The following is a 14,719-nucleotide window of genomic DNA, read 5'->3' as shown; positions in this document are numbered from 1 at the left end:
TGAAAGTCAACCTTCTTTTAATTTCATTTTTTAAATTAAAAAAGACAAAAAATAATGACATGGACGTCGATGCCTACATGTTTAGTGACAACACATGATAACGTGATACCCCGTCTGTCACATTATCACTTAACGGATGTAGACTAACGACGCATAGTAAAATGAAACGTACATTTTTTTCAAGTACTTGGTTAAAAAAAATGTATGATAGTATCTAAAAACGGCCTGTATTTCATATATAAAAAACTTAATTAAAACTAAAAAAAAAAAAACTCCAACATTATCGTTCAATATTTCTGATTATTTATTTATGTGAGGCAGCAGCCAACAGGGTTTGTTTTGCTACATCGTACTTAGAATGTGTGGAGGCTAGCCAGTTTTTATATATATATATATATATATATATATATATATATATATAGCAAAACTAACCTGTCGTCTGATCTGTACAATAGTACAATACAATCCCTCTACATAACATCTCTCTTCTCTCTCACTTCTTCTGACTGATTAGCCTTTTGGTCCCTCTGTTTCACTTCCCTTTTGTTTTCTTCCTCTCACACCATTTATCTCTCTTCTTTCTTTCTCAAATATTCTCTTTCGGGTACATCCTTTTGCTTCAGGTTCAGGGTGCTACCTACCTTCTTTTCTTTTCTTTTCTTTTTTTTCCCTTTAATAGGGATTCATTCAATCTTCTCTTCCGGGTTTTTCTCCCAAGATTCTCTCATTATTTCTTTCTTTCACCATCCCAATTCTCCCTTCAATTCATCTTTTTTTTTTTCTTACTTTGTATTTTTGAGAGCCACGTCAATTATTCAAAATTCATTCATTGCTCTTTGTTTTGATCATTCTGTTCTTCCTCTTCTATAAAAGAGATCAGCTATGGTAATTATAAATGATGATGGTGTTTGTTACTACCGAGATTGACACGGCTTGGATAGGTCTTATTTCGTTATTATAATACTAAATGAATTTGAATAAAAATGTTTTTTTTTTCACTTTGCAAATCCATAAGCTGATTTTGACTTTTTTTTCTCCTTGTAGATGTATGTTCATTTTAGTTGGGGAGCACTATTGAAAATTGGTCAGATTGTGCGGCCCTTCAAAGTTGGATCTTGATCTTGACTTGGAATTGCAACACATGTGAGTAACTGAATGATCCAATCTAAATATAAAAATTGAATTGAGGGTTTGAAATGGTGAGAGAGTGATTCTGACATGGAACTGTTGTTTAATTGCAAGTTGTCTCAATTAATGGGTGGTGGTGGTGGCACTGTGAAATCATTGACTTGCAAATTTGTGTTTCTTCTTGTTACTCTTTTGATTCTTAGAGCTCTGTTGGTTCCTCCTTCCCCTGGCTTTGGTGGGGTTGTTGAATGGAGCAATTTTGTGTATATTAGGAACCATTCTCCATCATTTGGTATTGGGGTTAGACAAGACAAGTTTTTGGAGGTTCCTCAGATTGTGTGGGGATTGAACAACCAGAAGATTGCATTTGCAAGGGCTTGCCTCACTGCTAGAAGGATGAATCGAATTCTATTGATGCCTAGTCTTAGTGCCTCCTTGTTTTACAAAGAAATTAACCTCTTGCAACCAATTTCCTTTGACAAGGTGTTCCAATTTGACAAGTTTAATCAACTTTGCAGTGGATTTGTGCAGCTAGGTCAGTATTCGGATCTCTCGAACCAAACTCGAGTGCTTGAGATGCAGAAAGGGAGTGGTAGGAAGTGGACATTGGAGAGGGATTTGGATCAATTGAGAGAGCATAGCAAAGGGGAATTTGATGAGCATGAGGTGATTAGGATAGTGGGGAAAAACCCTTTCTTGTGGCATGATCATTGGCCTGTGAAGGACTATGCAAAGGTTTTTGAGTGCTTAGTTTTGATAGATGAGATTGGTCAAGAAGCAGATAGAGTTGTGTCAAGGATTAGAGCAGTTGGAAGAGAAACACAAAGCAATAATGAATCAATGGAATTGGATAATAATGATAGTTCTTCTTTTCAGCCTCTTCCTTATGTTGCTGTCCACATGAGGGTGGAAATTGATTGGATGATTCATTGCAAAAAATTGGAGCAGAGATTGAACACAAACCAAATTTGTAGTAGCAAGAAAGAGATAATGGAAAGAGTAAGCAACATCAAAGGGTTGAAGACTCCATCTGTTGTTTATCTTGCAGTGGCTGATAAACTCCTTCAAAATTCTTCAGTACTTGAAGGTTGGGAAGAAGGCTTTCTACCTTACGAGAAGAATAAACTTGGTGTTGATGGAATTTACAAGAAGTATCCATATCTGATTCAATCAGCAATTGACTATGAAGTGTGCTTGAGGGCTGATATCTTTGTAGGGAACAGTTTCTCCACATTTTCAACACTTATAGTTCTTGAAAGAACACAAAAAATGATCACAATGGGTATCAACATGTGTGGAAAAGATGTAAGATGGCCCTCTTATGCTTACAATATACAACAAGGAGAATCAAATGGCCCTATGAGATGGGTCACAAATATGTCTCATTCAACCCTTCAAGAAATCAGCTATGGCACCAACCACATAATCTCTTGTTGACTATGCAATGTCTTTTCTCTTGTCTCAATTTTCTCTCTTTTGGATTTTCGTTAGCACACTTAATTCTTTTCACAATTTTTTTATGTAGAGAATTCAACAATGGTACATAGCTGTTCACAGTACAGTGAGGAACAGTTTCTCATTATTCTCATCATTTTAACTCTTGATAGTTAATATAATGTATTATTGTGAAACATTCTATGGATGGACTATGTTAATATTGCGTAAAAAGGATTTTTTGGTTTCCTTGTTACTCTATTTTTGTTATAATTTTGAGGGTTTTTTTCTTTTTTTTTATTTGTTGATTTTGGTAATGTGAGGAAGGTGCGGTAGTTCACATGTGATAATAGGAAAAGAGATGTAGACAAGTCTGCAATAATCTGCGGTTTGTGTCTATTTGTCGTACATTGTAGAAAACACAAAATGGACATTCTTTTGTAGTTTTATTACCATACATGATAAAAAGTGTTCCATTTTCAGAAATTGTTTTCTTGGGGAAAGTTGGGTCTTCTGGATTTCCCTACAATTTGTACACACTCATGTTTCACTTTCAAGCAAATACAATCGTGTATCTCGTGAATAACGTTTAAGTAAATATTATTATGCCTTGTCCATAGTGATGTCCAATTTTATTTTATTTTTTATTTCTGGTGCAAGGAGTCACCGCAGAAATATTTATGAACTGTCTCACTTTCCTTGAGTCCTAACTATTTAAGTTAGTCACATTATTTTCTAAATAAATACTACTGCTTTTTGCTAAGATAACATTTTGTTGTTGTTTCTTTCTTGGGCTTCATGTGACTTTTGATAGAGTTTATTGGTCATACTATAACTCAATAACTCAATCAGAAATCACACTAGATTTGTTTTTTAAGATGATTATTATAAAATTGATAAATTTATTATATATATATATAATATTTTATAATTATATGATAGTGTAAAATTAATTTATAGTATGTTTGGATTAGATTTAATTTTCCCATAATTAATAGCAAATTACTTTGAAAGCCAAAACAATAAATAGATGCTTATGTTTTTTTTCAATTTTTCCCCATAATTTTGAGTCCCAGAATCAATTCTGGTTGCTATCCCAAACAAACACTTACATGGTCAGTAGATATATAATTACTTTTCACGTTTTGATATGATGATTTGCCCCTTTAAATAATACGGTTGTAAAGAATGATGAACTGATTTGGTTAAAGTTGTTTTACTTTGGCTAGAGAAAACGAAAAGCATTTCTTGTTCAGTGTGTTTGCTTTCCTTTATTTGTTGGGTCCTTCTCTTTGATCCTTACTTTTTTGGTCGATGGAATTTGGTGTCCAAGTAGAGTCACAACACAAAAGAACACTTGCCTTTAATGTGTGGGTTCACCTTGGTGTACAATGATTTGCCCCATGACCCCTCCAAGTATCACATGCCACTGCTTGGGAAGAGTAAATGCAAATCCAATTTTGAGAGCATTTAACGGATAAGGATACTTGTCCTTTTCTTATTCAGTGGTGTTAGTTTTCAGTTGTCTTGCTATTTTTCTTGATGAGGAAGTGATAGAGGATGGGATTTGTGTCTCTGGAAATGTTGCTTATCAATTAAAAATATAGTCGGGGTGGTTATGGGAATGAATTATTGGAGCCACATGGGTTAATCAATGTTGAAAGGTTGAAAAAAAAATATTAATTTAGTCTTTAAAATTGTAATTCATTCATGGTGGGCTCAATGATACTAAAGCTTATGTTTTAAACTTATCAATAAAAAATATTTACTTAAAAAAAATCACATATGTCAATAAAAATATCACATATATTAGTAATTAAAAAAGTTCAACGTATACTTCTTCTTTTTTTAAGTAAAAAAAACTTTAAATTTATCTTAGGCTTATCTCATCGTTAGACCACCCCAAATTCATTGTTATTTAGTTTTTAGAATTAGTGAAATTTAAAAAGTTCTTGATACTGTAATCTGTCACTCATTGCAGCCATGCAACTTAGAACTTAAGTGTAATATTAATACACAGTTAAGTTAAGGACCAAAATAATATTAAATAGTTAAAAAAAAATTACAGAGTAAATAGTTAATTTGAGATGACTAATTAAACAGATTACGGTTGTAGATGCTTTTTCTAAAAAAAAAAAAATTGAAGACAAAAGTGACAACAAATCACAATTTCAGACATTATTAAATTGACCATTTATTAAAAAAATGGAAGTGAGAGCAATTTGAGGAAGAATACTAATAGCATACTTATATATTTCTTTAACATACTTTTTATTATTGTTATTGGTAATATTTATGTGAATTTTATAAAATGATATGTTTTACTCTTTATTTAATTAATCCTATTTCATAATTTAGTGGGACTGATAAGGTGGTATTTAAGTGGCAAAAAAAGGATAAAAGAAGGGGTTGAAAATATTTCTCCAATTGTTAGAGGAGTGACTGTTCGTCTGAGATGGGGTGCAGAAAGAACATATGTAACTCAAAGTAACTTGGCTTCTTGCTGCAGAGAAATCAGATCCAACTCAAAGGGATGCTACTAATTTTTACAATATTTTTACATGTGTGTGGGAATTTGGAATCAAAGGTTGAAAATTTTTATTTTTCCGAGTAATGTTTATTTATATAACTAATCTTTACAATATTTTTATATATTTACTTGTCTCTATATTTATTTATATTATATTGGTTATCTTATTTCATACTTCTTTCTTGTATATAAATGATTATAAGAATCGTTTTTTTATAAATAACATTACTCTTTTTTATTTATTTAGATAGAGTTCAAAACAAAGTCTTTGGTTTATGAAAACTGTATACTATGTGCAAATATACTGAGGTTTACTTTTTTTTATACAAAATATATATTTTGAGGTTCGAGGCTTTTAACATGGATCCTTCACTCATAATTTCTATAATATCATGTTGCAAGCGGTTATGGAAAAAATATTGAATTTTTAATTGAAATTTACTGATAACCTATTTACATTGTCATCTAAATATATATCTCCTGTATAATAAGTTTGTTGTTTTTATAATAATTTTCTTTAAAATAATTTTAAAATTAATTTTTTATTAGTTAATAGTATAAAAATTTTACACTATTAATACATGATAATTAAACATCAATTCATTTGTATTAGTAATATATCGATGTACATTTTGTAAACCTTATATATTTTAAACTTCTTCGTTCAGTAATATATTTTAAATTTATTAGATCAATGACTGAACTTATAAAATACTGATTATTCATTCATTAGTCATTAATAAATTATAGTATGTAGTTAAACGTATAATAATTAGCTTCAAAACAAGCCGTAGAAAAATCCACGTGGAGAATTAGAGTAATAGAAAAAATGATGGGAAGTGGCAAACAACTGTAAGTGTAGTTAAATTCTAAAATTGAAGATTAATCTCATAATTAATCTAAAGAATGGAAACATTTGGTATACTTTAGGATTCTATTAGAGAACCAAAACTAAACTTTAAATTAAAAATCAGTCCCATAATTAATCTTTAAAACTGAAACATGTGGGATGCTTCGGATTCCATTAGAAAACCAAAAGTCCATCTTAATTAAGATTGTTGAAAAATAAAAGTAATAAAAAAATGTATGTGACAGTGGCACTAACGTACCCACATTCTTAGAGAGTAGTAGCTGGCACCTAATAGGTAACAACTATTGGACTCACTTTCCTCGTGGCCAATAATCAACGATTTGTAGAGCCACAAGATGTTGACTGTGTCCTACGTTATCTGTGTTTGTGCCAAAAGGACTACCCATTGGTTTAGGTAAACATACCCACAATTCGGGACATTTTTATAGAATGAAAAAAAAAATATTGATTAAAAAATTAAAAGGAAAAATATCCATTAAAATATGTAAAATTTTGATGTTTTTTTTACTCTTTTTAATTTTTAAATTAATATTCTTAGAACTCGTTAGCAAGATTAAAAATTAATAATAATACTTATTTCCTAATTATAAGACATTATTGACTAATTTATATTTATTTAAAATTTTTATTAATTTAGTTATTAGCATTAAATTTATTTGTAATTTTATTATTTTTCAAAATTATCCTTAAGTAACTAATGCATGGAGAAAAAAAATAATACTGGAATTTTAATTTTTAAAACTAAACTATTACATTCTCCAATTATCATAAAGGAAAAAAAATAATTCATGAACTAAATTAATTATTAATATTTTGATTAAAAAATTAATTCATAAAATGTCTTAATAAAAAAGAATTTCTAAAACAATATCTTAAAAAAAGTAGCACAGGCAGAGGGAACACAATTTTTTTTCTCCGGAATCTAGATGGTAGGTATTTCTTTGATCTTAAATATAAGAAAGAAAAATATGTAAATAAGAAAGTTAGTTAAGTATATTTAATATATATAGCGCCGTGATTGTAGAATTAATTTATTTCAATGATAGAACCTTAATTTGGGTGGTGTTGAATGCAAACGACCAATATGCGGTGTTCAATGCAAATTACTTTAATTTGGGCTTTAAATAACACCTAATAGTTCTCAATTTTTAATGTCAGTTAAAAAACTCTGCGTGTAACCTCCTCCACTCACTTATCTAAAATACGAAGAGTTATGTATTAAAGGCATTTCCATTCAAAAAAATTTAAGTAAGTTTTTTGACTTTTTTGTTTTGGTTCTCATATAATTTTATTTTAATGGTAAAAAATTCTAAAAAATTCACATTTTTATATTTTTTATTTTCACTTAATGATAGCATTGTTATGCATCAGATATTTGTTATTACTAAGAAACAATTTCTAATAGAAAATATAAATCTTATTTTAAAAAAATACAAATCTTATTTTAAAAAAATTCTCCTGGTCACATAAATTTATTCTAATAAAAAAGAAAATGTAAGAAATAGTTTTTTCACTTAAAAACCTAATTGGAGGTATTGTGATAACCTTGACAGTAAGATTTAGTCTTTCAAATATCTCCCAACTCTTCAAATTGACAACCCATTTAAGGAGGCGCTCCAAGTTCATCGAGAATATGTTTGGCCACAAAAAAAAAAAATTAAATACTTTAGGAAATACATTCATGGCACGGGGGATTATATATATCCATCCTCTTTTAAGTTTAGGTTCTACTCTGCACACAATTCTTCAGATAGGGTGCTTGATTCTAGTAATGATTTCTTTGAATTCCACTACCAACCTCGCCAATTTAATGCACCGTTACTATCTAGAAATTCCCTTTATTTAATACACAATTCCATGATTTTATGTGTTAAAAAATATTCTCTTTATTTTTATTAATTTCATGGAATGGATTCATATTAAATATTAACACAATTATTATGAGACGTCATTTTGAATGGGCACCTTTAAAAACTTTATCTCGGTCTCTTTGTATGAGCAAGTGAATAAGTGAATGGCATTGATCATTGCAACGTTTATTATTGATAAAAATAAACCAAATAAATACAATGTTGAGAGTGCATAAGGCCTTGAAAATGTTAGAATTGATCAATGTTTCTTGGTGGTATTTGGAAAGGATTGAACAAGAGAGAAAGACACTGAGTAACAGAAAAATAACAACTTCTTGAATAGGAATTGAGCGTCAGAAAACAGCAATCACTCACCCTTATGACAAAGGTTTACATGCTATTTATACACTAAGTAAGGCTTAACCTCTAATGCATTTCACAGACTAACAAAATTGGACAATTACATTTGAATTACACTATTTTTAACACACCACCTTAATTCAAATCTATCAATTTGTGCATCCCAATTTTGTTCTTCATTTCTTCAAGTCTCTTAGGCTTCAAAGCTTTGGTTAGCATATTTGCAAACTGCTCCTCAGTTCTGCAATGCTCAAGTGCTAGTTTGTTCTTGTTAACTTGGTCACGAAGAAAGTGATATTTTACCTTTATATGCTTACTACGTCCATGAGCTATTGGATGCTTAGCAAGGTCTATGGCTGATTTGTTATCAATCCTAAGCTTCATTACATTACTACATTTGATGTTAAGCTCTTCTAGTAACATTCCTAGCCAGAGGACTTGGCTTGCACCAAAAGCAGTTGAGATATACTCAGCTTCACAACTAGATAATGCCACCACCTCTTGTTTCTTTGAACACCATGATATAGGAGCATTTCCAAGCATGAACATGTACCCGAATGTGCTCTTTCTATCACCAACATCTTAACTCCAATCTGCATCTGTGTAGCCAACAATTTTTATCTCAGAATTTTCTTTTGCTGCAAGAAACAGAATCCCACATTCTAGTGTGCCCTTCACATATCAAAGAATTCTCTTAGCTGCAAGTAGATGATCCTTGCAAGGTTTCTTCATGAATATACTAACCAAGCCAACTCCATAGGTGATATCTGGCCTAGAATTACACAAATATATCAAATGAGCCAATGAGTTGCCTATATAGTGTTGAATCAACCAAGTTTGTGTCTTCACCAATAGACAGTTTTATTCCTGGTTCACAAGGAGTAGTAGCAGAATTGCAATCAAGCATATTGAACCTTTTCAATATATCAGTTGCATATTTCTTTTGGTGAAGGAATATGCCACTCTTAGTTGTCACAAATTCCATACCTAGGAAATAAGCTATTCTGCCTATATCAGACATTTCAAATTCATCCATCATTTCCTTCTTAAACCTGTCAATCTCCTGTTTGCTATCACCAGTGACAAGAAGATCATCCACATACAAGCATAGCATCACTACACCAATTACTCCATAGTCCTTCAAGTACACTTCATGTTCAGTGGTGCATTTCAGAAACTTTTGCTTTTGTAGAAATCCATCAATCCTCTTATTCCAAGCTCATGGAGCTTGCTTTAAGCCATATAGGGTTTTGTTCAGCTTCATTACCCTATCTTCCATGCTTATCTTCTCATAGCCAGGTGGTTGCCTTGTGTATACTTCTTCTTCTAATGGATCATTGAGAAAAGCAGACTTCACATCTAGCTGACTCACTGTCCATTTCCTCATGCTAGCAATTGCAACTATGAGTCTCACTGTTTCAATTCTAGCTACAAGGGCATATACTTCATTGAAATCAAGACCAGGCTTTTGCAAGAAACCTTTTGCAACTAGCCTTGCCTTATACTTCGCAATTTCACCAGATGGCTTGACTTTGGTTTTGAAAACCCACTTCACTTCTATGGCTTTCTTATTACTTGGTAAATTCACCATTTCCCAAGTGTTGTTTTTCTAAATTGATCTCAATTCTTCTTCCATGGCCTTTCTCCAATGTGGACTAGCTAGTGCCTCTTCAAGTGAAATTGGTTCTGCTTCTACTAACAGCACTAAGTTCATCAGCTCACCATTAACATTGATAGTAGCATCAGGGAAGACATCATAGTCTTGAAACTTCATTGGTGGAGATATCTGTCTTAGTGACCTTCTCAAAGATACAGCCCCAATCACATCTGGCCCATCATTCACATTTTGCTCATCATTCACATATTGTTCACTGTCAATCTGAACTTCATCCTGTATTTCTTCTCCTAGTTCAACTTCTACTGTTTTATTGGTTTGTCTTTCCATACCAATGTTCCAGTCCAATTCCTTTGTCTTATCCATAATCACATCATTACTTATCATAATTTTCTTGCTCAAGGGATCAAAAAGTTTATAGGCCCCAATACTGTGATAACCTACCAAGATCATGGTTTGAGCCCTTAAGTCCAGTTTTCTTCTATTCTGTTCAGGCACATGCCTGTAACAAAGTGAGCCAAATACCTTGAAGTGTTTCACACTAGGCTTGAGTCCACTCCAAGCTTCTTCTGGTGTCAAACTGTCAAGCCTCTTTGTAGGACATCTATTCAAGATGTGAGCAACTATGGATACTGTCTCTGCCCAGAAATCATGTAGAAGATGCTTCTCTCTCAGCATGCATCTAACCATATTTAACAATGTTCTATTCCTTCTCTCAGCAGTTCCATTGTGTTGAGGAGTGTATGGAACCATTACCTCATGAATTATTCCTTCTTCCTTGCAGAAATTTTCAAATTCAAGTGAAGTGTACTCTCCTCCACCATCAGTTCTAAGCATCTTAATTGAACAACCAGATTGCTTTTCAACTAGTAACTTGAATGATTTAAATGTTACAAATACTTCACTCTTTCTTTGTAACAGATAAACCTACAGTTTCTTTGTAAAGTAATCTATAAAAGAGACAAAATACAAGTTACCTCCATGAGATTTGATTTCAAATGGGCCACACACATCAGAGTGAATCACTGCAAGCTTTTCTTTGGCCCTAGTTGGAACTACTGCATTGTAAACCTTCCTTGGTTGTTTTCCTTCACAGCATCTACCACACACTTGCCTCGGTACTTCAATTGAAGATAGTCCCACAACCATGTTCTTCTTCTGCAGCTTGTTTAGGTTGTTGAAGTTCAAATGTCCAAGTCTTTTATGCCACTTCCACACACTGTCATTGCTTTGAGCAGTCAAGAACTTATGCTTAATGGTGCTTACACCCACCTTGAATGTTCTGTTCTTAGACACATCAATTTTCAAGACACATTTCCAATTAGAATCAGCTACTTCCATGTGTTCACCTTCCATATGCATTGAGAATCCTTTCTCTAGCCATTGTCCCAAGCTTAGCAGATTGCTTTCCATGTTAGGAACATATAGGACATCACTGATGGTCACCTTGCTCCCATCTACTCTTCTTATGGCCACCTTGCCAATTCCTTTAGCCATTATTGACCTATCATCACCAAATTTGATGCTTCTTTTCATTGTTTCATCAATTTCACAAAACCAATCTTTATGTCCTGTCATATGGTTTGAACAACCAGTGTCCAAATACCACCATTCCTTAACGCCTATTTCACTATTAACAGTGGCCATTAACATCACTGCTTCTTCATCATCAGAGTCACGCGCAAATTGTGCTTCTTCACTTCTCTTCCTAGGCACTTTAGGATTACTACACTCATATGCATAATGACCATACTTTTGACAGTTATAGCACTGAATGTGCTCCTTTGATTTCTTCTTTCCATTTCCATTGTTTTCTCCTTCTTTCTTTTGATTCTCACTTTTAGAACCACTGCTTTCTTATTTGTTATACCTCCACTTGTCTTTCCCTTTCTTATTCTTCCAAGAATCACCACCACCTTTCTTTTGATTTTTAGCAAATAGGACTTTCTCGGAATCCTTCTCTTTTTTCTTGATACCTTCTCTGTTCTTCATCTTTAACTCGTGTGCTTCCAAAGAACCCAGTAATTGCTCCAATTTCAACGTTTCTAGGTCCTTTGATTGTTCAATTACAAAGACAATATGATCAAAGCTTGGTGTTAAATTGGTGAGTACCTTTTCCACCTTCATCGAATCAGTCACCACCTCACCACAACTCTTCATTTGGTTTGCAAGAATCATCAACCTGTTTACGAATTGTGCCACCATTTCGTTTGATTCCATCTGAAGCAAACCCAATTGACGTTGGAGTGCCATCAATCTCACCTTCTTGGTTTGCTTGTCATTGGCGTAAGTTGTAGCCAACACATCCCATGCTTCTTTGGTCATCTCATAGTCAATGATTTTCTCTAGGACATTTGAATCCACACATTGATGAATTAGGAAGATTGCTTTATCATCTTTCTTCATTTGTTCACTGTGGGTTGCCCTGTGTGCCTTCGTGGGGTTTATCTCTAATGGTGTGACGTCGGTGCTTATGATATCAAGCACGCCTTGATATCTGAATACCACCTTCATTTGCGCCGTCCACCTCTCATAGTTGGTTCCATCGAAAATTGGTAGCTTCGCTGGGATTTGGTCGTTGTTCTTCAACATTGCCATTGTTCACTGTCGTATGTCGTCGTGGATCATGTAGCTCTGGTGCCAATTGTTAGAATTGATCAACGTTTCTTGGTGGTATTTGGAAAGGATTGAACAAGAGAGAAAGAGAGTGACTAACATAAAAATAACAACTTGAATAGGAATTGAGCATCAGAAAACAACAATCACTCACCCTTATGACAAAGGTTTACATAATATTTATACACTAAGGCTTAACCTCTAATGCATTTCACATACTAACAAAATTAGACAATTACATTTGAATTACATTATTTTTAACAGAAAAAAATGCAAAGCATTTCATAGCATCCATTATCATATATACCCATCATCTGTTCATTTTTTGTCCAACTCAGCATCTAATTTCTGTAAGTATTTCTTTCTCTCAAATGTCGAAAAGGGTGACAGATTTCAAAAATTGTTCCTGGAAATATTGATTAAATGTTGCAAGCTAGAGTAATTCGTTTGTGGTTTTTCTTTATGGACATGTAGGAAATAGTTGGTCTGTGGCGGTTGCAAGTTCTGTGCGTTCCTTTGTTACTTTTTATTTATTTATTAATTACATAAATTTTTCCAATGTTATGTAGGCACCACTAACATGGCAGGCAACAAGGTATGAGGCAAACAACATATGAAATGAAACCATTTTCTTAAATTTGATAATGACAAATACGTCAATAAAGATGTCTTGGAGCATGATTCACAGGTTTGAAATTAATGTAATATGATTATTTTTGTCTAAAATTCAATTTGCTATGTGTTATGTTTCTAAAAAACGTTATAGTTTTCTTGTGTGTAGCTTTCTTTCTTTGCAATATAAAAAATAATGAGTTTTTCATGATTAAGAAAAAGTTTGAGAGTAAGGTAATTTTGAATGTGAACTAATTTTCATTACCTTTATTCTTACATCTTAAAATGAGATGTTTAGTGAGAAATAACTAATAAGTTACATCAAGGAGAAGATAACAATATCTTTTCCTTTTTCATTATTGATAACAACTATTCTATTTTTTCTTAAATTTTCATTTGTCATGTATAAGTTCAGTCACAGACTGTTTTCTTATAATGCAAGTTGTTGTTTAACATAAAATGCTAGAAATGGTAATTTACGTTACTCATAACTGTATGATAACTACTAACATGTATTGTGTAGTAATTCACGTTTCTCATTTATTTTCAGTGCACATCAACATAGTAAGACTGTCAACTTTATTACTTCTAATGATTTTTTATATTTTATATGCATTGAAAATAATCAACTTTTCATTATATAACCACAATGTATTGGATAATATTGAGAAATTCAAATTAAAACTTACACTTAATGAAAGGTATAATTTTATGATTACTATTTGACTAATGGCTTCTTCTTTTATTCCTGATTTTGTTTACTTCTTTGTGGACAGAGTCTTCTAAAAAAATGTTTTTAAGTTTTATTAATTTTTTGGCAAAATTGTAAAATTGGTTCCCTATTTTATCTTTAATTTCGGATTTGGTCCCCCTATAATTTAATTCATAAATTTGGTCCCCTGGTTTTATAAATCTCTGCAAAATTAGTCCTGGAAGCCCGATTTGGACGTTGACTGTTAACCTCAGACGTTGACTGCCACATGTCAATATCATGTGTGACTGCCACGTGTCAATGACACGTGTCAACGTCTGAGTGGTTCCCTGTAAAGGCTTCATTTTTTGTAGGTAAAATTGCACTTTTGATCCCCCCAGTTTTACTCCAATTTTGATTTTGGTCTCCCTATAGTTTAATTCACACATTTAGTCCCCCGGTTTTATAAATCCCTTTATAAACTGTTCTTGCAAAATTGGTCTTTTGAATGGTTTAACTACTGGTGCTAGAGACATGATAAGTCTTGATAAATCTCGCACTTCTTTTTCATCACAAGTTTTTCACTCACTTGAAATTCAGAGAAAAATCACTCTTTGTCTCTCTCCCACTTCCGGGGTTGTTCAACTTGGGAAAGTGGCGCATGAATCCCAACCTGGATCAGAAATTTTCAGATCTCTTACTTTAATAGGTTTTGTAATAACCCCCTATTTTTATTTTTATTTTGTTCTTCCATGCAGTATTATGTGTATACGACTGCTTGAGTGGTCTATGTATGTCAATGGTATTTTTGTTTGAAATTTGAAATACAATTTCTCCAGTAATGAAATTTGGCTAAATTTATAAGGGGAGCAAAATCGGGCATTAAATTATAAGGGGACTAAAATCGAAATTGGAGTAAAATTGGGGGACCAAAAATGCAACTTTACCTAAAAAATGAAGTCTTTACAAGAAACCACTTAGACATTGACACGTGGCAGTCAACGTTTAAGGT

The 14,719-nt window shown here is 32.5% G+C and overlaps 1 protein-coding gene across 3 annotated transcripts; it reads left to right on the top strand.

Annotated features, from left to right (window-relative positions):
- The first annotated feature begins 447 nt into the window (after nucleotides 1–447).
- Nucleotides 448–2,818, top strand: LOC114401352 (O-fucosyltransferase 23-like). 3 transcript variants are annotated; one of them, XM_028363862.1, is made up of 3 exons: nucleotides 448–941; nucleotides 1,045–1,143; nucleotides 1,243–2,818. In XM_028363862.1, exon 3 carries the CDS (start codon nucleotides 1,255–1,257, stop codon nucleotides 2,563–2,565), a length of 1,311 nt encoding a protein of 436 aa, XP_028219663.1. In that variant the 5' UTR covers nucleotides 448–941; nucleotides 1,045–1,143; nucleotides 1,243–1,254; the 3' UTR covers nucleotides 2,566–2,818. The 3 variants fall into 3 exon arrangements, with proteins under 3 accessions (XP_028219663.1, XP_028219664.1, XP_028219662.1); XM_028363863.1 differs by having other exon boundaries at nucleotides 1,045–1,147; XM_028363861.1 differs by having other exon boundaries at nucleotides 1,045–2,818.
- The last annotated feature ends 11,901 nt before the right edge of the window (nucleotides 2,819–14,719 follow it).

This window comes from Glycine soja, chromosome 20 (assembly GCF_004193775.1).
Source record: "Glycine soja cultivar W05 chromosome 20, ASM419377v2, whole genome shotgun sequence".
Taxonomy (NCBI): domain Eukaryota; kingdom Viridiplantae; phylum Streptophyta; class Magnoliopsida; order Fabales; family Fabaceae; genus Glycine; species Glycine soja.
The sequence above is the reverse complement of the archived record's forward strand: the minus strand, read 5'-3'. Positions and strand labels throughout refer to the sequence as shown.

Coding starts and splice junctions, on each gene's coding strand:
- LOC114401352 (XM_028363861.1), top strand. CDS start 1,219: ATGGAACTGTTGTTTAATTGCAAGTTGTCTCAATTAATGGGTGGTGGT.